The sequence below is a fragment of the Ovis canadensis genome, chromosome 11, assembly GCF_042477335.2.
Source record: "Ovis canadensis isolate MfBH-ARS-UI-01 breed Bighorn chromosome 11, ARS-UI_OviCan_v2, whole genome shotgun sequence".
Lineage (NCBI taxonomy): Eukaryota > Metazoa > Chordata > Mammalia > Artiodactyla > Bovidae > Ovis > Ovis canadensis.
In genome coordinates this window covers 63,924,636-63,946,187 of record NC_091255.1, presented here as the reverse complement: position 1 = coordinate 63,946,187, position 21,552 = coordinate 63,924,636, and the positions used below count along the sequence as shown (strand labels likewise).

The following is a 21,552-nucleotide window of genomic DNA, read 5'->3' as shown; positions in this document are numbered from 1 at the left end:
GGTGAAAGCTGTCCTGGGAGCTCGGAGTCTGATGTCTTTGTGTACATGAAAGGCAAAGAAGGAAAAAAGGATTCCTGTACTTTGAAATCATGGGTATTTCATTGGCAGCTCCATGCCTGCTTTATCCTGTGGGGCCTGATCTTCTTTTCTCAAGTGTATTGCAACCTTTCTCCGTTTTTGTGTGTGTAGTCTTTAATCTCAGGCATTTTTCATTGATATAGACTATGGCCCTGCTGGAGTAAGGACTTTGAGCGGCTGATGTTCTGTTTTTCCTACCCAGAACATCTCTTTTTCCCCTCCTCTTTCTCTGGAGCCTGGGTCATATGGTAGGGGAGGGATTCTTGGTGGGATGACCCAGGCTGGGTAAATTTGTTCCATACCCTAGTTGTGCATGTGAGAACCTCAGGCCCACTCCTTTAAGCTTAATCCTCTAAATTCTTTGTCTTGTAGGAAGATGACGATTCAGAGACTGAAAAACCTGAGGCTGATGACCCAAAGGTATTTGGTGTTGGTTGTGGTGGGGTGGCTGGATATGAACAAGGCATTTTTAACATTATGGCTCAGTTCATATGTCTGGTTCCAGATCTGTCCCACTAACATACCATGCAACCAGTGTGATTTGAGGGGGTGGGGGTGGGGATCAACCCAGCTTTAAGAGAACTTGGGACCACCCTGGACTGTCGTGAGGCAGCTTAATTTGCAGCCCCCTACAAAGGTGGGCTTTGTGGGGTCTGTGCCCCTGCAGGTGGGTTAGGTGTGGGAATGTTTTTAGAGTCAGGAAGCCACAAGGGCTGCCTCATGCACTGTGGGTTCTCTTTAGTTGTCCAGACGTGAAGAAGGGCCATAGAGGGCCAGACAAAATGAGACCTCTCCCAGCTATTGGGGATGTTGAGCCTAAGCCTTGTTTTTCCAAGCAAGTGCCCTTCCACCCTCCAGTAAACCATACAGAATGGTTTGTTTTGAAACAGCATTGTCATTTCTTATTTTTCATCCCAGTAGCAGCTGAGAGTAATTCACACATCTTTGACCCCATTGTGATAAAGGTTAAGACACAGACACACAGCCCGTTCCCATCCCCCATGTTAGGGAGCCCTTGGAAATCAACACAAAACCCAGCTTTCAGGGTGACCCGACGCAGTTCTCGTGGAGGGTGAGCATCGGAACCAGACTGAGCTCCACCAGCTCAGATGTCCTCTGGTCCCCAGTGGCCAGCAGAAGCCCGGGGATAGGGGTGGGGCAGAAAGACCGAGTCCCCGTGGCATCTCCCAGGACTAGAGACGGTCCCCAGCATGCGTTTCCTGTGTTCGCTGTGCTTCGTCCTGCTGCAGCTTCCTCTTCTGCCTAAGCTGGCGTCACACTGTCTTCCAGGTCTTAGTCTCCGCCTCAAACCCTTCCCACCCCTCCCTCTTCAGGAATTTTTCTGTCACATTTAAGTTTTATTTCGGTCAGTATTTAACAATACTTTTGCTTTTCAAACCATTAATTTTGCATATTTCTGCCTTAAGTATGTGAAGTTTCTAGTGTTAGGATGTGAAACTGGAGATGTCGTTTATTCTGTCAGCAAATGAGTTGATGTCATAACTCTCTTTTCCACTAGATGGCCCTTCTTCCTACATTGGCTTTTTAAGATCTGCTTTTAATTTTTTACTATAGCACTTTTCAAAAGTGTTTTTTTTTAATTGGAGGATAATTTTTACAGTGTTGTGTTACTTTATGCTGTACAACAGTGTGAATCAGCTATAAGTATACATATATTCCCTCCCTTTTGAACCTCCCACCCACCCACCAATTTGGTTTCTTTACACAGTCAAAAGCAAGAATCCCAAAGAACTTCTGTTCATTTTGGTTTTATCTTTTGATGTTTTAAATACATTTTTTTAATTTTAAAATAACATACCTATTACATACTAACATAAGTAACATTTTTATGAGAAATTATCACCAAAAAAAAGAACAAAATTTTAGCATTTTACAAGTCTCCTTAATGTCTAATGTCTAGTTGAATAGGCAGCTATTAATAGGTTCTTATAGCTACTTCTGTGTTCGGTCTATTGCCTTATGTTGTTTTGGTTGAAGAATTTGAGGAAACTCTGGCTTGATGCAGGCAGGTCATTGGAAAACAGTATTTTGGTAGCCCTACAAGTCCTTGTGGGTATACTCTGACGCTTCATCAAAACTCAGCAGATGGTAGTTTCCTAAAGATTAGTTGCATCAGGAATGTGAATCCTTATCAATCCTTCGTTAAAATCCTTGGGTCTCTCCCACTATAAATGCCTGTTTTTCTCCTGCTTGATATCACATCATTAAACACTGGTGATTTGGACAGTGTCGGCTCACTGCATTATGTGGGTCCCCTAAATGTTGACACATTTTGTTCTACAGTGTCAAAAAAAGATGCTTATTTGTTAACAACGTTACTGATCTCATCAGACAAGTCAATAAATATCAGACAGCGATCATGCTCACAGTGGGAAGTAGGTATCTTCTCAGATTCTAGTCTTTGCTAGAGAATATGAATCTTATCGCCAGTAAATAACCATGAGAGAGTGACAGATTTAGTCTTTAAGAAAATGCCTGCCAACTACGTAAGTCTGAATAACTAGTTTGTCAGTTACTTTTTCAAGCGGAAATGATGTTCCATGAAGAAAGCAGCTTGTTCAGCTTATAACCCAGTCACACAAAATGTTAAAAAAAAAAAACAAAAAACTCAGGTCAAGGATCAAGGTTAATCATTTTTACTGCTTCACCAGGGATATTCCTAAGTAAAATTTACTTTTTTTTTTTAATCGAAAATTAACTATTGCTAACTCTGTGTCGCTGCCTCAGTTTATTCTAAAGGGACAACAAGTTACATTGTTACTTCTGTAAATGTAACAGTGAAAGTGAAGTTGCTCAGTCATGTCCCACTCTTTGCGACCCCATGGACTTTAGCCTACTAAGGCGCCTCCATCCAGGGGATTTTCCAGGCAAGAATACTGGAGTGGGTTGCCATTTCCTTCTCCAGGAGATCTTCCTGACCCAAGGGTTGAACCCGGGTCTCTTTCATTGTAGGCAGACACTTTACCATCTGAGCCACCAGGGAAGTCCTGTAACAGTGAAAAGGGCAAATAAATATCTTACTCAGTGTTATTCAAAGGAGTTTTGACCCTGTAGACCCCCAGGGGTCCACAGATCAACTTTGAGAACCACTGTTCTTCAAAACCAAAAATCTTAGGTGGGTAATGTTAGTTAACTGATAGCTGCTTTCATTGCCCTCTGCATGTCCATTGGCTGCTAGCCTCATGGGGGTCTTGAGCCATGTTGAGGGCAGCAGAGCATCCCAAGGATGATAAACCTGCATCATCAAATCTGCCTCGTTTGTTTCATGAGGATTAACAAAATGCAACAGACACTTAGCTTTCAGTAGTTAGTTGTGATGACCAGCGCCCCCTTGGCTCACTTCCCAGGCCAGCCACACGTGTCACTGGGCTTGTTTTGGGATTTTGGAAGCCGCATTTTAAACCGGAGTGTGCTCTCTCTGAGGAGAGCAGAGGTGAGGGGACTTAAAATGACGTCAGGTGGAGAAAGTTAAGGAGCTGGGAGAGGGAAGACCAGGGCATTGCTGGAAGTTCTGTCTGTTTGAAGGTCTGATGAGGGCAGGGTGGTGGCAGCCGCATGCGGAACTCAAGGAATGCAGAGAATTTCAGGGAAGATGTTTGCCTTCACGTAATGAAGTCAAGTGGGCCTTAGGAAGCATCACTGCGAACAAAGCTAGTGGAGGTGATGGAATTCCAGTTGGGCTTCCATTTCAAATCCTAAAAGATGATGCTGTGAAAGTACTGCACTCAATATGCCAGCAAATTTGGAAAACTCAGCGGTGGCCACAGGACTGGAAAAGGTCAGTTTTCATTCCAGTCCCAAAGAATGCTCAAACTACTGCACAGTTGCACTCATCTCACATGTTAGTAATGATCAAAATTCTCCAAGCCAGGCTTCAACAATACGTGAACTGTGAACTTCCAGGTGTTCAAGCTAGATTTAGAAATGGCAGAGGAACAGATATCAAATTGCCAGCATCCGTTGGATCATCAAAAAAGCAAGAGTTCCAGAAAAACATCTGCTTTATTGACTGTGCCAAAGCCTTTGACTGTGTGGATCACCATAAACTGTGGAAAATTCTTAAAGAGATGGGAATACCAGACCACCTGACCTGCCTTTTGAGAAACCTGTATGCAGGTCAGGAAGCAGCACTTAAAACTGGACATGGAACAGCAGACTGGTTCCAAATCGGGAAAGGAGTATGTCAAGACTGTATATCATCACCCTGCTTATTTAACTTATATGCAGAGTACATCATGAGAAATGTTGTACTGAATGAATCACAAGCTGGATTTAAGATTGCCAGGAGAAATATCAGTAATCTCAGATATGCAGATGACTCCATCCTTATGGCAGAAAGCAAAGAACTGAAGAGACTCTTGATGAAGAGGAAAGTGAAAAGGTTGGCTTAAAACTCAACATTCAGAAAACTAAGATCATGGCATCTGGCCCATTACTTCATGGCGAATAGATGGGGAAACAGTGACAGACTTTATTTTGGGGGGCTCCAAAATCACTGCAGATGGTGATTGCAGCCATGAAATTAAAAGACACTTGCTCCTTGGAAGAAGAGTCATGACCAACCTAGACAGCATATTAAAAAGCAGAGACATTACTTTGTCGACTAAGGTTTATCTAGTCAAAGCTATGGTTTTTCCAGTAGTCATGTATGGATGTGAGAGTTGGCCATAAAGAAAGCTGAGCGCCAAAGAATTGATGCTTTTAAACTGTGGTGTTGGAGAAGACTCTTTGAGAGTTTCTTGGACTAGAGAGAGATCCAACCACTTCATCCTAAAGGTAATCAGTCCTGAATATTTATTGGAAGGACTGATGCTGAAGCTGATGCGAAGAACTCACTCATTTGAAGACCCTGATGCTGGGAAAGATTGAAGGCGGGAGGAGAAGGGGACGACAGAGGATGAGATGGTTGGATGGCATCACTGACTCAATGGACATGAATTTGAGTAAACTCCTGGAGTTAGAGATGAACAAGGAAGCCTGGCATGCTGCAGCCCATGGGGTCGCAAAGAGTCAGACACGACTGAGCAACTGAACTGAACAAAGAACCACCCATCTTCTCAGGCCAAAAGTGGGTCAAGCTGCTTCAGGAGGTAGTGAACTCTATTTCTGGGCCTTTTATGAAACTACTAGTCACCAGTGTCCTAAAAGAAATGTGAGGGTTTGAGTTGGAGTAAACCCCCAAGGTGCTTCTTTGGAAAGGACTTGGCATTGTGGATAAGCAAAGTTGTGTATTTTCCAACTTTATTATCTGTTGACTTTGGGAATACAAAAGTAGAATACGGAGACTGGAAACAGCCCTCATTTTTATCCCGCTGATGTTTGGAGTTACCTATGAGTGCTGCTGCTTCTAAGTCGCTTTAGTCGTGTCCGACTCTGCGACCCCATAGATGGCAGCCCACCAGGCTCCCCCGTCCCTGGGATTCTCCAGGCAAGAACACTGGAGTGAGTGGGTTGGCATTTCCTTTTCCAATGCATGAAAGTGAAAAGTGAAAGTGAAGTCGCTCAGTCGTGTCTGACTCTTACCAACCCCATGGACTGCAGCCCACCAGGCTCCTCCGTCCATGGGATTTTCCAGGCAAGAGTACTGGAGTGGGGTGCCATTGCCTTCTCTGACCTATGAGTGCAGAGTCCCGTATTTGGGAGTTTGAGGAAGAAATGAGACTCTCCAAGTCCCACTGCCCCCCACCCCCCTACTCCCCCAACAGAGGGAGCATGTGTTCCTGATCCATCAGCCCAGGGTGGCAGGGATCGGGCCCTGGGGTTGGCCCTAAACCAGAGAAGAGGGGCTTGGAGGAGGTGACAGAGTGTCCCACAGGAAGCAGGACGCGGGGCACTTATCAGATCTTGTTCTCAGCAAGCAGCCAGACTCAGGTGTTCTGGTTACTGAACAGAAGGTGGCGCCGCTGTCCTAGACAGAGGCAGACTGGGAGGGGCAGCCCTCTGGCTCCTCACCGCAGGGATGGTCCCCCGAAGCTCAAGTGCTTCCTCCATCTGTTTGCCCTTGGCCCACAAGTTTCCCTTTCTCCACCCTCCTTTGTCCTTGTTTTACCTTGGTTGCCCTGGAACTTTTCCCCTTGTTTATTTTTTCCCCACTCCCACTGTTCCTGTAGATAAAGGTATTTCCATTCAACCCACTGTCCCTGACACGCTGTCTTCCTCTGCAAACAAAACACGGGCACTGATGAGCTGGCACAGGTGAGCTGGAGCAGCCTGTGGGCAACTCACTGGGAGGCCCAGCCTCCCATTGCGGGGTGAGGCACGCTGGTCCAGGCTTTGACCCGGGGAAGGAATCCTCCAAGCCCAAGGAGCAAACATCTGTCAAAACAAAATAGTGTTTCTGGGTCAAGAAGGTGACATTGGGTGGAGAAAAAAATTGTTCCAACATTTTTTAAAAGGTGTGAACAACCCCAGTTCAGAGAAAGCATTTCAATAATCCTTTAAACCCCAAAAGTGCAAAAATGGGGAATTCACAACCCAGAGCCAGTCTGGTGGGTTTGGAGTCGGAAGACCTGGGTTGAGCGCTGGCGTGGCTTCCATCCAGTTGTGGGCCAACAGGCAAACTTCAACCACTCTGGGCACGTCTGAAGTCAGGGCTGTGATACCAGGCAGCGGTGGCAGCGATAGGGGAGAATGTGTAGGAATGTCTTCTTTCTCAGCCTGAGATGGAGTTTTGAGCAACATTCGGCAGTCTGATTCTACGTCCCCATCCTGGAGGTCAGAAGTTACTATAGTTTCTCAGTTCACAGCATCCTTGGTGTCACGGGAATTTTTCACAGAACTCCTAGGCCAAAAGAAATAACAGTTCTGTTCAGTAAGTAATGTTCTCCAAACAGTCAGCATCAGTGTCCTCGTGATTTAATGTGTTACTGTTCGGTGGCTAACTCTTGACTGTAGCCCGCCAGGCTCCTCTGGGATTTCCCAGGCAAGGATACTGGAGTGGGTTGCTGTTTCTGTCTCCAGGCAATCTTGCCAACCCAGGAATTGAACCTGCGTCTCCTGCAATGGCAGTCAGGTTCTTTACCACGGAGCCACCTGGAAAGCCCCACAATTTAGTGTAGCCTTGTTGGAAAAACAACCCATAAATTAGTGTGGTATCAGACAAGATGTCGAGTGATTGCTGTTTCCCTTGAAATTTATAAATTTCATGGCCACTTCCTGGGGTGCCTTGATGGACAGTTTGGCAGTGTGGCACTGCTGCATTGGTGGATACTCATAGAGTTTCAGAGCAGTAGGGCTTGGTGGAGGCCTGGCTCAGCAGGGTGAGTGGGCTTCTGCCTTCAGTGGCTGCATGTACACACCTGAACTCCCTCAAGAAGAACGAGCGTCCTGGTCACCAAATGTTATTAATTGACCTGGAATTGAGATGAAGGATTTGCCTAGGGCAGAACTGACTCAATAACTTGTACTCTTCCTGTCCTCTCCAGCCGCTTCTCCCCATCCGAGCATTATTAATGATCTTTGAAAATGTCAGAATCAAAGGCCTGGAGACTGAAAGCAGCCCACAGAGCTTGTTTCCCAGGAGTTTGTTGTTGACACCCATTCTAGGAAAAACTTCAGGAGCCTGCCAGCATTCTCTTAGTGACCACGCAAGGAAAGAGGCGCCAGCTTCCGCAGGATCCGTGCAGAGCAAGATGCTTTCCTCCCTGGGCTTTGGGTCTGTTGGCTGTACCTCTGGAATCAGAAAGGGAGACGCCAGACTTTTCATGAACAAGCAGCATAGGGTTCTAGTCATCCTGAAGGATACTACAGAGACAGGCTGTGGGGGTGGCAGAGGAACCAGAGGGTCTTTGCAGCCAGCGGAGATGGGCCATTGTGTGCCTTTGCTTGGTGAGCTTCTGGGAAAGCCTCCCTTGTGGATTGTTCTACTGAGAATTCTTTTTCAGGATGGGAGAGCAAAGGTTATCTTGTTAGAGTTTAAATGTGGGCCTCTTAGAGGTCTTTGACATGGAAAGGGTCATATGGCACTTTTTCTGGTGGTTATCTTGTCAGGGTTTTGTTTTTGTGTGTATCTTGTTGTCAGACTATCATAATAGCAAGACTAAATATTTAATGAAAGAAAAAAATCACCTAATACCATGATGCTGACAGTGTAGCCATTTTCATTCTTCCATCTTTGTTGGTTTGCCTGTGTAATAGGGTAACTATTTTGTATCCGGTTTTGTTCTCGTTTGTATTATAAACATCTTCAGTGTTGCAGTAGTCTGGGTAATTCTATAATGTTGTTTTAGTCTGACTCTTTTGCGACCCCATGGACTAGTCCATCAGGCTCGTCTGTCCATGGGATTTCTCAGGCAAGAATCCTGGAGTGGGTTGCCATTTCCTTCTCCAGGAAATCTTCCTGACCCAGGGATCGAACCTGTGTCTTCTGCATTGGCAGGTGGATTTTTTTTACCTCTGAGCCACCTGGGAAACCTAATTCTATAATAGCATGACATAAATGAAAAATTACACCTGAGAATTACAGGTGGGTTTTATATCTCAATAGAACTGCTATAGGAAAGATTGTTTTTATAGTTTTCTAAATACCTTCAACAAATGGAGAATGATGACGAGGTTGAGATTCACCAACGTTTGTTCTAGTAGTAACAATACATTTTTTCACACCAGTTCTCTTAGTCCTTCTCATATATTCAGCTAAGATAAAATCCAGAAATGGCACATCAGAATAGCAAAATATGAAAGTATTTTTGTAGTTGTTGGCTAAAGTGTTGTATAGGCAATTTCTTTTCAGTGAGAGTCCCTGACAGACAGGAAATGTGCCGTGCTCTTCACACAAGTCACAAGAAATAATTCATTCTTTAAAATGTAAGTTCTCGTTGGAAGTCTGCGGGATTGTTCACCCAGTAAGGGAGGCTGGCTCAGTAGGATTCAGGATTTAGTAGCATTTCTTCTGTAAGCGCCCAGGAAGTCTCTAGGCTAAGGACGGGGTGGCAGCACCCAGTGTGTAGGTGATTAAGTCCTCAGGACCTGCCCTTCCGTTCACGTAAACTCAGACATTACTCACTGGGGCACCATGAATTCTTGAGCTGTTTCCCCTGATCACTATAGTTAAAAGATAATAGATCTGGCCATCTTCTCCTTAAGTGGAGGGTGTAATACCTGCCTGCCTGTGACCTGCTGTGGAGTCATTGCTGGAGAGGAATTTCACCTCCTGGCTCTTCAATGTTGGGTGGCCCAGATAGTAAAGAATCTTGCCTGCAATGCAGGAGGAGACCCAGGTTCAATCCCTGGGTCAGGAAGATCCCCTGGAGAAGGGAATGGCTACCCACTCCAGTATTCTTGCCTGGAGAATTCCATGGACAGAGCAGCCTGGCTATCTCTAGTTCATGGGGTCACAAATAGTCGGACTTAACTGAGCAACTAACACTTTCACTTTTTCCAATGGTTGAACCAAGGGTTTCATAGAAATTGTGGCTATTCACAGCCTCCTAGTCTCAAGGGAGGAGGCAATAAGTTGGGAAATGGTATTTCTAGGCTTTGCAGTCAGGCTGGGGTTTGAATTCCAACGTTGACATTTACAGGCAAGAAACTACTTCATTGTATTTTGCCTCGGTTTGCTCCTCTGTGAAATGGAAATAATAGTTTGCCTTACGGTGGTGTTATGAGACTTGATGGATGTATGTTAATGTTTGGTGAGTTCTGTCTAGGGTATGAGGAGGATATATGCTTGGTCCCTCCATCTTGGTTTTCATTTCCTGCCTGCCCCGGTGTTGTGGCTTCCAGACCCATGATCCTTTTAAGTACTGATTAGAAAGAAAAAAAAAGTATGACTCACCTAAGCGCAGAGAAGGAAATGGCCCTTGACCATTCCCGGCTTGTGAGCCATCCAGTCTTGTCTTCTGGCTGTTGTGTTTGGCCTTTGAACTGTTGAAAATACCCAGGCCTATTTACCACCAGCATTGCCTTGCTCTCACCACAGTGAGTGGCCATTTGGCCTTCTTTTGGGCTGCTCTTGAACAAGGCAGAGGTGGTCTTCACAGAGTAAGTGACAGAATTTGCACACCAGGGAGAACCCACCCACCCCAGGCTAGGGTCTGCAAGTCCATCTGGGTGATATCTGATCTGAGCAGCAGACAGAAGGACAGAGGCAGGGCGAGCTGTGCAAATAGTTCTCTTGTCCAGATTGAAAGAAATTCAAGGTAGGTCCTTTGTCTCGCTGCCTTCAGAAGGCAGCTTGGCTACAGGTGTAGCCAAAACACCGCTGGGAGAAACGTTGCGGTTGCTGGGAGTTGTGATCTCCTGCAAAGGGAAGAAGGACCACTACTGTCCCTCTCACCCCCCATCCTGGCAGCCCCGCAGCTGCCAGCAGGACCTTCTTGACTGCACTTGCCCCACTCAGCTGAAGTGGAGACTCCCAGGCGCCCCACCCTGCCCCTGCGCGATTCTGCATCCAAGAAGGAGCCGCTGCATGCCCGGTCCACCCGCCCATTAGCCGAGCAGGCCCCAGCAGACTTCCTTCCCTTCGGGGCCACATGCCACGGATTTCTAACCAAGGTGTGGCTGGGTGCCTCCTTCCCCGGTGAGGACTTAGCTTTTCGAAATTTGTGTTGTAGAAGGGAAGCTGCCTGTCTTTAGGGATCCGGCACTTCTCACCTCTGTTTCTTGCTTCAGTCCATGTCCCTTGAGATGCTACTGTAGGATTCCTTGGTTTGATAGGATTTTACTCATTTGTATTAAAATTGGGCTTCCTAGGTGGTAAAGAATCCCCCCTCTGCATCTTCAAGTGTCTTGAATCAGATCTGTGGTTTCGTTTGAAATAGTCAGCATAGTCTCCCCTTGGGAGGTGGCTCCAGCCAGAGCTTGCCTTCACATGGAGCCTGGGTGGGTCCACGTGACAGAGGCTCAACACCATGCGGAGCCTTGGGCATTACCAAAGCCAGGATTTCAGAGAGACTGTTCCTCCCCCCTCCCTGCCTTTGCTTCCATCTCCAAGGCCAGCCCTGGAGCTGGCTTAGTTTGTCTTGGCAGACGCCTGTTTAACCCTTTCCTGTAAAAACCTCTCTGCTTGTGGAGCTGAGCCTTCCCAGCAGTGAGCTGGGGGTGAAGGCAAGTCCATTGAATCTGAAATGGCCCCACTAGCTTCCGCCCATTTTTCTGATAAGTTGAGTGTTTCCATCCGCAGGCAGGCAGCCTGCCGTGGCAGTGGCCCAGTCCTAACCATCAGGATACAACTGAAGGAAATGGGCTTTCTCCTGGGCTCTCCTGGGTGTGTAGGTAAAGCAACCCCTGCCGGGGTCTGCGCCTCAGGGGGCTGCCCCCACTCGGCGCTGGGTTCAGTGATGGCCGCTGAGTCTTGGGGTTCCTGCCTCTCGGTCCATGCCCCCAACACTGTCAGACCACGATGATTTTATTCTGGAGCTTGGAGCCATTTGGAATGGCTGCTTTCTGGGCATCCTGAAGTGACTCAGGTGTCACAGAAAACCTCGTTTGTCCATCAGTTTGAAGCCTTCAGGCAGCCTTCTCGGGGCTTCCTTGGCTCTTGAAACAGCAGGATTGTCTGCCCACAAGTTCACGAGGGTGTCATGAGAACTAAATGAGATCTTTCACTGAAGTGTTTAGCATGATACCTAACATTATTCTCCAAGACTGAGTTCTGTTCGATTCACATGCCCAGTGTTTGGCCCATTGCCTGGTACGTAATAAATGCTTGATAAGTTATTTGTGGAATAAATAGATGAATTAATTTTACAGTAATTCTTTTTTTTTTTTTTGCCTTCAGATCAGAAGCAACAAGGTAGACTTAAGGTGTTTTATATTCAGTATTGGTGCTTGCCCCCGCCACACACACACCTCCCAGCCTATCCCGTCACCAGCGTCTATTGCAGTTCTGCTCCTTTAGCTCCTCTGCTACCTTTCTTTCTGATGTCGAGTCCACACATTGAAACTCCCTGTGGACTTGAACAGGTTTGGAGTCTGGCTGTTCAAGCGCTGCAGGTGATGTTTGCTTTGAAACCCTAAACTGGACTGAAGAAAAACTGACCACTGGCTGGTTAGGTGTGGGTGGCGGCAGGAAGGAGGGGAGGGTGTGTGGCGGGGGGTGTGTGTGTGTGATCAGTGTTTGAGCACCTGTTGTGGGCAGGGCACTGACTGTTGCAGGTGCTGGGAACACAGTGGTAAGTAAGACAGAACACAGAACTGGGCAGGTGTCCTCTCGTTGGCCAGATGGGGGTGGGGTGGAGGCCTGCTTCCTTGAGTGGAGGTCTGAAGTCTAAAGGGGGCTTCCTAGGCCGGAGTGGGGGACGGGATGATCCAGGGAGCTGCCTTGCCTGGTGCAGGGGAGGAGGCCAACATGGCCAGCAGAGCGTGCCCGGGGCCTCAGGCCACAGTGAGGGTTCTTTTTAAGTGGGATCTCTGCTCATGGAGTGCGACGTCACCAGGGCTTTGTAACTGCTCAGGAGCCCCAGGTCTGAGAGGACAGAGGATTTGGGAGGCTTTGTTTCTCTGATCTGCCTCCCCAGCTGCCCCCTACTTTTAAGATGCAGCATTTCATCATCGGCCAGAAAACCTAGTCTGGAACATTTCTTTCCCCTGGAGTGGGGCGCGGCTGTCCTTTGCCCTCTGCTCAGAGGGTTTTCTCTGTGCATAGTGCTCCCGAACATGGGGAGAAGAGGCAGAGTTTAGATTTGGCGGAATCCAGCTGCCAGCTTGCCTTGTCTCAGGCTGGACCCCAGAGCTTCGAGTGCACTTTGTGGGGCTGGCTCTCAGAAGGGTTCATGAAGTGTTGGCTGTAAATAAACCTCCATCCTTGTCACCAGGAGCTGCCGCTCCTCTGCTGAGTAAACCCTGCAACTCCCGTGGCTGCTTGTCGCGCGTCATGGAGCCATATTGTTTTCACTTCCTTCCTCTGCTCTGGTCACGGTTTTGCTGGTGGCTGGAGTTTTACATTCTCTGCAGGGGGAACCACATCTCAGATTCCGTAATTCCTAAAAATGCGGCCCCTGCCACAAGGCTGTTAGATTCTTCCAAGTCTCAGACACGATTAACTGCAAAACCAAAATTGTGAGGTTCAGATCACAGCCCTCCCGGGACGGCCCCAGCCCACGGCAGCTGCCTCACACCCTGGTCAGAGGGACTTAAGCCCTGGGAGAGTAGGGGGTGCAGATGGTCTGAAGAGAGGCGTCAGGGTTCTCCTTCCTCCTTTCTCACTTGGCTCCGCGGGACGATGCGGATTTTGTTTTGCTTTGTTTTTCCTGTGTCTGAACAGGACTTGAACTGGAGAGCAGAAACCAGGTTTGCCTGGCCTCTCCCCCTGGGAACTGCTGTGTGCAGTGCTCTCCCAGGCAGGACGCCCTGTCTCCACTTTCCTGAGGAACCGGGTGAAAAGCCCCCCGGGGTGTCTGAGGGGGCGTGTGCTGTCACGCCAGGTCTGTCCAGGTCTCTGAGACTCATGCCTCCCGGCTGATGCAGACAGTCATCTGTCTGATAACTGGATCTCCAGGCTGAGTTCATTTCTGTGGCCAACAGAATATCCACCTGGAGGCCAGGGAGGGTGGATTCATGCAAGTCAGGGCAGGTGTCCTTTGAGCCTTCTGAAACCCTGCTTTGAGGGAAGGAAAGGAACAGTGGGTTTTTGTTGCTTTTTGCTCGTGTCCTCTCCTGCTCCCCTCCTGCCTCTTTAAGGATATACCAAGTCTCTCACTAGCAGGTTTTGTCAAACCGGTTTCTTGAACTGCTGGCAGTTTAATGTGTGAACCTTCCTTCAATCTCCTAAGGAGATAGCCCTTTTAAATACTTCATCAGTTGTTTTTTCCAGCACCATGGCTGGCTTCCAAGATAACTATCCTGCACTTTGTTCATTTTTGTGCTAAATTCCTGGTATCTGAGGCATGACTGTCCCTATGGGTCTTTGGGTTGAATGTGGAGCCCCGTTCTCACCCCTAAAGCAGCTTTCATTGGATGAAAGTTGCCTCGATGGACAGTTGAGCATAAGTGGTTCTAAAAAGCATCTCTGGGGTGTTTGACGCCTGTCCTCAGGGGTCTCACCGGACGCCCTGACTCTCCTTCCTTGCTGGACTTCCTTCAGCATCCCCTAATGTCCTGCAGCCAACTCCATTCCAAGAGCATGTGTTGCCATGGCTCCAGGTCCTTATGGCGTCTAGTACAGCCCCTCTCAGGCTCACGTTGGGGCAGCGGGGGGTCAGGCTCCTTTCGGATCTGGAAGCACTTGGGTCATCGGCTTTCTTCTTCAGGGGCACCTTGGTACCAAACCAGATGCCCAGGAGCTCAGCAAACCCACAGCCCTCTGGTCCACGTCAGAGGGCAGAGGAATTCCCTGCTGAAGCGTAACAAGGTGTGGCCACCAGGAGGCACAGAGTCCCATTTTCGGATTCTCCAGGGCCTTAGGAATCACACAGGCGCCTGTGACGCAAGTTGGGGATCTCAACAAGCAGAGATTCCAAAGCCTTGCTGTAGTTTGTGGCTCCTAGCCTGCGGAGGCTCAGTTAGGTGTTTGGCTTTTGGGGTTGTCTCAAGGCAGGAGGGTCTTTGCTTTCCGTCGGATCCCTGTGCTTGCAGAAAATGTGGAGCCGGAGTCCAGCTGGGAAGGGGCGAGGGTGCAGAACTTCTTTCCGGGGGTGCTGGTTTGGAATTAAATAAGAGGCTGTAGTTTCATGGGACTTGAAGTGCACGCTGTGAGTGTAGAAAAGCAGAGACTAGTTGTCCTATTGAAACCAACTACCAGGTTAATTTGGGGAGGGGAGCATGTATAGAAAGATAAATCTGGGAGAAAATGAGGAGCCAGGTCAAAAAAGGAAAGCCTGAAAGTAGTAGAAAAAAGACTTCCTCTGTGTGATTTTGCCCCATCATCTCTTTTTCTCCCCAAGATGTGACTAAATAAAGCTCAGCTAAGCCAGCCCAGGCTCTTGTGAAATGCAGGAATCCCCGCCTCTGCCCACCCACTCCACCTCCCATCACCTGGCAAAGGCAGGCCCAGGAACCTCACACCTTTTAATCTTACAAGGAACCGAGGAACCTGTCCTTTCTCCTTTGAAGAGACTTCTCACTTGTCTGGTGACTAACTTCCTGTGCCCCCGGAGCAGGCAGCAGAATTCCCACGTGGCTGGCTTGCCTCCTTCCTTGCTGCTCTGCATTTTGGCCTCCAAAGGGCCCAGGGCAGCGCTTTGGGAAAGAACCCTAGGAGGCCGTTGAAGGGTTAATGCATCAGGCCTGTGGGACCAGCCAGATGGCCCCAGAGGGGAGGTAGGATGTGTCCAAGTGATGTTTTCCCACAGTCAGCACCCAGACAGCTGTCCCCTGGAGGGAGAATTAAGGACCTTTTACAGCCCAGTGTGCCACACTCTTTAGCCTGGGTTCCCCCAGAGTCACAGCTACAAAGGGATCGTTGTGGGGCCCGCCGAGACCCACTTTCTGTGGAGCAGCTGATTGATGACCAACCTGAATTTGGTGCGGCAGCCCTCTGGAGCTGCCTCCACTTTGCCCACCTGATTGGCAGGGGGCGGGTGACTGGGGGCGATCGTTGCTAAGCAGCCTGGCCTGGACGTTATGCCCATCCAGGTCGAATGAATAGCTGCAGTGTTCCAAAGAATGAGGGGGTTTTGGCCTATCCTAGGGACTTTTTGGAGAAGGAGGTTAAGAACTGCTATTCTGGTCTTAGAGCCTGGGGGGTGGGGGGTTGGTGGCCTCCCTGTGCCTGCCTTCTGAGACGTCACCTTGGTGTCAAGTCGTATCGTGTGAGTGACATACACAGCACTGCCCAGCCCCCTCCACGTGCCCATTGGGTCCACGATTGTTGCTGTCTTATCTCCTCCCTCGCTGACCAAAGGGCGGGGACACAAGGTCCAGCCCCGTGAGCACAGCTTCTGCCATTGTGATCATTACCATGTCATGGCACCTGAGACCCCGACCTGTGCTGAGGGGCTCGGTTTCTCCAGAAATGGGGAGAGCAGGTATGTTTTTACCATTGTGTGTTTGGGGCAGCAGAAGCAAGGAAAGTAGGTGCCTAGCCATGTGACCGTGGCCAGAACTGGATCACATGGGGGTCTTAGTTCCCCAACCAGGGATTGAACCCGTGCGCCCTGCATTGGAACGACTGGATCAGCAGGGAAGCCTTTACTTTGAGCAGTGAGATCCGGAGTGGTCTGATGAGAAAACTTTGCCCCTAGGGCTCTGTATACCTCCAGAACAGAGGACACAGCGTGGAAGTGGGTGCTGGGGGCAGGGGCTTGCATGAAGGGTTAGAGAGAGCTTTCTTTGGAGAGACTGAGCTAGTGTAAAGAGAACCAGCAGGTGAGCTGGGAGACAGAGCCATGTGCCTTGAACTGGGCTGTCCTGAGGGCGGTGTGTGACTGACTCCCTGAAGGTCTGCTGCCTGCCTGCTCCCAGTTCCGTGAACTGCCCCCTTGTGATAAAGCCTCCCTTTTTTGCTGAACCTGAAAGTGAGAAAAATCTCTTGGGAGGAGATAGTGTCTTGCATTTTGGTCTTGAGATTCTCTAGCCACCTCTTGCTTCCTGGGCGCCAGGCGGAGGTGCTGTGTTCTGGGGCGGCTTGCCAGGCCCGGGGGAGCCCTGGGCAGGGTGCAGGTTTGCAGGTGATGGCTGACTGGCTGCTGGTTGCTCTCCTTGGCATTAGGGCTGTTGGTCACTGCTTTAGGCCGTGGAGGAGAGACTGAAGCAGGTGGCTGGAGCATCCCAGCTGCTCTGATGAAGGAAGAAGGGGTATTTGGAGGTTCAGGGGTCTCAGGACCCCCAAAGTGTTGGCTCACTCTCCAGGTTCCTTGCAATGCTTCCACCTTTTCTCCTTCCTAAAAAAATTCTGAGTGGTGTCAGTAAGAAGAGTGACTCTGGGTCGGGAGCCCCACACTTACTCCTTGTGTTTTTCTTTTTTCTCTTACAGGATAACCCGGAAGTAGAAAAGCGAGATCCCCAGGAATTAGTTGGTGAGTACCCTGGGGTGGAAGGTACCAGGGGCAGGTCTCTGAGCCTCACCCAGAGCCAGCTGGCTTCCAGCCACACAGGTGGCTTCTCTCTGCTGCTGCCGAGGCAGCAGCTCAGCTGCGAGCCTGTCTCCAGACTCTAACTCTCAGGGCCTTTGGCATTTCCTAAGATGTCTGGGTGAGACACCCAGGGAACAGTTCTTTGAAAACCGTATTTATGGTGCATCTCACGGAGCTTTGGTCACTTGCCAGTGTCGTCAAGAGGGACTCGGGCCCCTCTAGCTGGGAGCTTGTTCTCCTTGTGCTCTGCGCCTGGCCTCCGGCCTTGGACCCCCCGAGCCTCTCTGCTGGCGTATTCACGGGCTCAGGGTGCAAGCATGTGGCCTCTGCTGGCATGCTGCTCTGTCCCCGGGAGGGAGCATGCCTCCCAGCCCTGGAGCCTGGGGCCCTTTGTGTAACTGGCTAGGGCGGTTACGGTTCTGGAACACAGCCCACGTGTCATCCCAGCCCCGGGTTAGCCCAGCCTCTGCAGCCTTTCAGAAGGTCTCTTGACTCCTTTCATTTCTGCCATGGACTTTGTCAGGGCTCCCCCGAGGCCTGGCCCAGCCTCACATTTTGGGGGGTTGGCCCTCCCCCTCTGTGGCGAGACTGCCCGTTTCTTCCCGCCCGTTCCATTAATCCTCACAAAGCGGAGTTCCTGCTCCCCTCTCCCAGATGGCGCCTTTGCGGCTCACTCGCCCTGCCCGGGGGAGCCCCAGGCTGGAAATGCTGTATCCGGCAGCCCCTCCGACCTGTCCTTTTTCTGGACAAGATGCCTTCAGCAGGGATGGCAGGTGGGGACCCATTCTGGTTATCGTGACTGAAGGAACTGAACGTCATTCGTTATGTTTGTCTCCTGAGGGAAGGACTGGATAGGACCTTGACCACGTGGAGCAGCCTAGATGCTCAGCGGGATTCTGCCCTTCAGCCTGGGGTTTTCTGATGAATGGGGTATGAGTCTTTCCTCTCCTATTGAAAAAAAAAACAAATTTTCCTAAAACCAAAGAGCCTGATCTTGGGAAAATGGCGCCATAGGGGTGGCGCAGTTGGCTTCACAGGCAGAGGGAGCAGAGCAAGCCCCCTGGGAAGCCCGTGGCCTTCCCCAAGCAGGTGGTCTGTGGGGCGGCCCTGGACTGCAGCCTCGCCCTCCCCGCTGCCCGTCCCTGCTGTTCACTGCAGCCGGGTTTGGGGCAGAGCCTCCCCCCAGGAACGCAGCCAGGCAGCACTCTCTGCTCCTCCTAGCGGCACTTGCTTGGCAGGAATGTGCGTGGGCTCCAGCCATCTCGGCCCTAAACTCGCCCATAAACAGCTTTGACTTTTCCTCTCCTTGTCACTGTTTGAAAGCAGCTTTGTGAGGTGCCGCTTACATAGCATGGAACCCCCGCCGCAGTCCTGAAGATGTCTCTGTGACTGTAGAGTGTCCCTTGCACACGTTTCCTCCTCTGGCCTCAGGCAGCAGTGATCAGTATAGTTTTGTCTCTTTAGAGTTTCTCATACATTGGTTTCTTTGTTGGCCTCGGCACTGCGGGCCCTCAGGGCTGGGTGGCCCTTTGTTGTGGCGGCCTGGCCTGTGCGCTACACAGTGCTTAGCAGCTTCCTTTTTCTCTACCCACTAGAGGCCAATAGCATCTCCTCTCCCTGCCAAGTACGGCAACAAAAAATGATTCTAGATCTTGCCAAATGTCAGCTTGGAGGCAAAATTGCCCCTGCCCAGGAACCATTAATACAGACGGACTCATTGTTTGTTTTGTCTGGCTTCTTCATTTCCCATAATGTTCTTGAGACCCTTCCATGTTTTTGAGCATATCCATAGTTTTTTTTTTTTTGATTGGTAATATTTCATTGTGGGGTTACACCAGTTTCTTGAATCCATTCTCCCATAGAAAACATGGGTGAAACTTAAAGCCTCATAGTTTGGATTCCTGTTCCCATTTCTCACTGAGGAGATGGTGGACAACCTGCAGAGTGGCTTCCGCTCATGGCGCCCTGGTTGTCCCCCCTTTCTCTGGGCCCAGCGCCTTCCATCCGTGCCTCTGGCTGGAGGACTCAGGTTGCTCCGCTGGTGTGGACAGCATTTTCACTTGTGTAGACAGGCCCAGGTTTAATGGAGCAAAGGGGAGCAGAGTAGCTGGCTGAGGGCTCCCCAGCACTGTAGCTGCTTGACAGGTGAGCGGACACCCAGTCCTCCCCTGCAGGATCCCCGTGGGCAGTCCTGGAGCAGTGGCCCTGGGGTGGTCATCCACTCGAGTTCTCTGTGTCTCTGGTGAGGCAGAGACACTCCACTGCCTCCTGCTTCCAGCCCCACCGCATCCACCAGGCGTGCCTTCACTCCCACCTTTAAACACGCCCCGCTGACGAGCCACTCCTGTGCAAATCCATGCCTGGCAGCTGTGGATACCTGCGCTGCTTTGTGAGTTGGGCGTGCACCCGGGGTGAATCACCCTGACGTCACCCTTCTCAGAGCCTGAGTACGGTGCCCGCCCAGAACACCCCAGCAGACCCAGAGCAGCCACAGACCTGGGCTGCCCCTGAGGGCCTGGACACACATCTCGATGTGTTTCCAGGGAGATTGATTTGAGGCTCTGTGGCGGCTCCAACCACCCTATGTGCGGGTCTGATGTCTTCTGCTTTAGATGCATTCTGAGAGGAAGGACAGAGTTGCAGGAAGATTGCTCCTGAAATCTGCAAGAGAAACTTCTACCGCGTTTCCTGAATATGTCCCTTCATTCGCTGTTGCTCCAAAGAGGAACTCTCCTGTTCCCAGCCCAGTTCTAGCCCACAAGCTTGGGACCTCTTCCCCTCCCCGTGACACTGTACCACTTGAGTGGTTGGGTTGCTAATGGCAACAGCGTCACACCCTGTTTTTCCAAAAGGCTTTCCTGGCAAATGCCAAAGGGCACTCTTTGTCTCTCTGTCACGTGCACAGACACACTCCCCACCCCAGGGAAGCCGTCTCCCACTGCTGTGCACCCAGAGCCTGCCCTGGCCTTCCTGGCTTTTGGTGCTGATGCTTACAAAATGCAAGAACCAGCACAGCCCAGGTAATCCCACTCTCAGCCGGCCTCTGCAGCCTTCTTGAGCCTCGGGCTTAGAACTCCTGCCTTTCCCAGGGCTGGGAGGAAGGAGGAAGTTGGGATGAGATCAAGGTGTCACCCTTGCTTCAGGAGACAGGAGACAGAAGGGGCTGAGCAAAGAGAAGCACACGGTCCCATGGTGGAACGTGCTCCCAGATTGCACTGGTGTCTTGGTCCACAGCAGGATGACACACCGATGCCCTGTTCTGGGGCACATTCAGGGAGGCTCCTCCAACAGTGAGAATCGGCGCTTGTAGACTTGTTAGGAGATGGTCCCTGGGCTTGAGCTCCAACCGCAGTGTGTGCAGGCTCATTTGGCAGCAGCTGAGAAGTGAAGCTCAAAGCAGAAATCAAAGCACCTTATCTGCTAAGAAAATATTAATCCAGCCCCGGGGGAGAAGGGACAGGCTCACCCGGCCATCCACTGGCAGTCCAGGCGGCCGCTTGGGGGCTGAGAGAGTCCCGCCAGGGCCGGCACATGTCGGGTACCCAGTGAGTACTTGCTGGGTGTTAGTGGTGCTGGGTGGTTCATTCTTTGCCTTCATCCTGCCCCACCCTGCTCCGCCTGCTGTTTGCTCATTGTATAGTCCTTTTCATGAGCGAATGTCTTAAAAAACACAGACAGAGTCTTACAACAAGTAGCATATTGTCTGGGTGATCCAGAGCACGACTCTGCAGTTGCCAGAGTGGCCGGAGGCAGCAGGGAGGGGAATGGAGGGAGAGAGAAACTTGGGTGGGCAGGGGCACATCGCCAAGGGAATTGTCCCTTGGGAGCTGTGGGTCTTCACTGCAGAATCAGGCCTTTTGTTCCCAGGAGTGAAGTGGACCGGACCGAGTGAGGGTTGATTGGTTTACTGCTGAAGGACCCAAAGCTAATAACCAGCAGGTCATTTTGTATTGAATAGATGTCATTTATGTACAAAGCAGTTTTGAATGCTGAGTCCCGAAGCCCAGGGAACCCTGAGCTTCTGGTGGACCCTGGGTAGCAGAGCCTGAGGTGGGAGGACAGCACCAAGCAGCTCTGAGTTCCCGGGATCCTGGGAGGGTGTGGCAGGGGCAGAGCCCGTGGGAGGCACAGCCGTGTGTGCATGTCTTCCCAGCCCTGAGCTCATGACTTCACACTGGTAGCTTGAAATTGATTGGCCGTGACGGGAGAATTTACACCAGAGAAAGGGGCAGATGCTGCGGGTCGTGGGTCTGCCTCTCCCACTTCCCAGCTGGTGTTAAACACTCACCAGCACCCCCAGGACACAGTCTTTCCTCTGGGCCCGGCTGTGATATGACCGCTCATGACCTCTGCCTGAACTTCTTTCCCCACTGCACCTACCGGTTCCTTCAGGTCATTTAAGTTCAACTCAGATGCACCCTCCGAGAGCCACTCCGCATGCCCTGTTTTACTATTTTATAGTGTGTGATCCCTCCTTGAAAATGCTTTCTGTGCCTTTCCT

The 21,552-nt window shown here is 50.3% G+C and overlaps 1 protein-coding gene across 4 annotated transcripts in view; it reads left to right on the top strand.

The window, feature by feature from the left end:
- Window positions 1-21,552, top strand: part of SAP30BP (SAP30 binding protein) — a 32,854-nt gene that overhangs the window by 3,397 nt on the left and 7,905 nt on the right. For 2 of the 4 annotated variants that reach the window (XM_069543922.1, XM_069543921.1), the window contains exons 3-4: window positions 451-498; window positions 16,952-16,994. In XM_069543922.1, coding sequence (XP_069400023.1) covers window positions 451-498; window positions 16,952-16,994 — 91 coding nt within the window. The remainder of the gene's footprint in view (window positions 1-450; window positions 499-16,951; window positions 16,995-21,552) is intronic. The other 2 variants (XM_069543925.1, XM_069543924.1) reach the window with 1 other exon arrangement.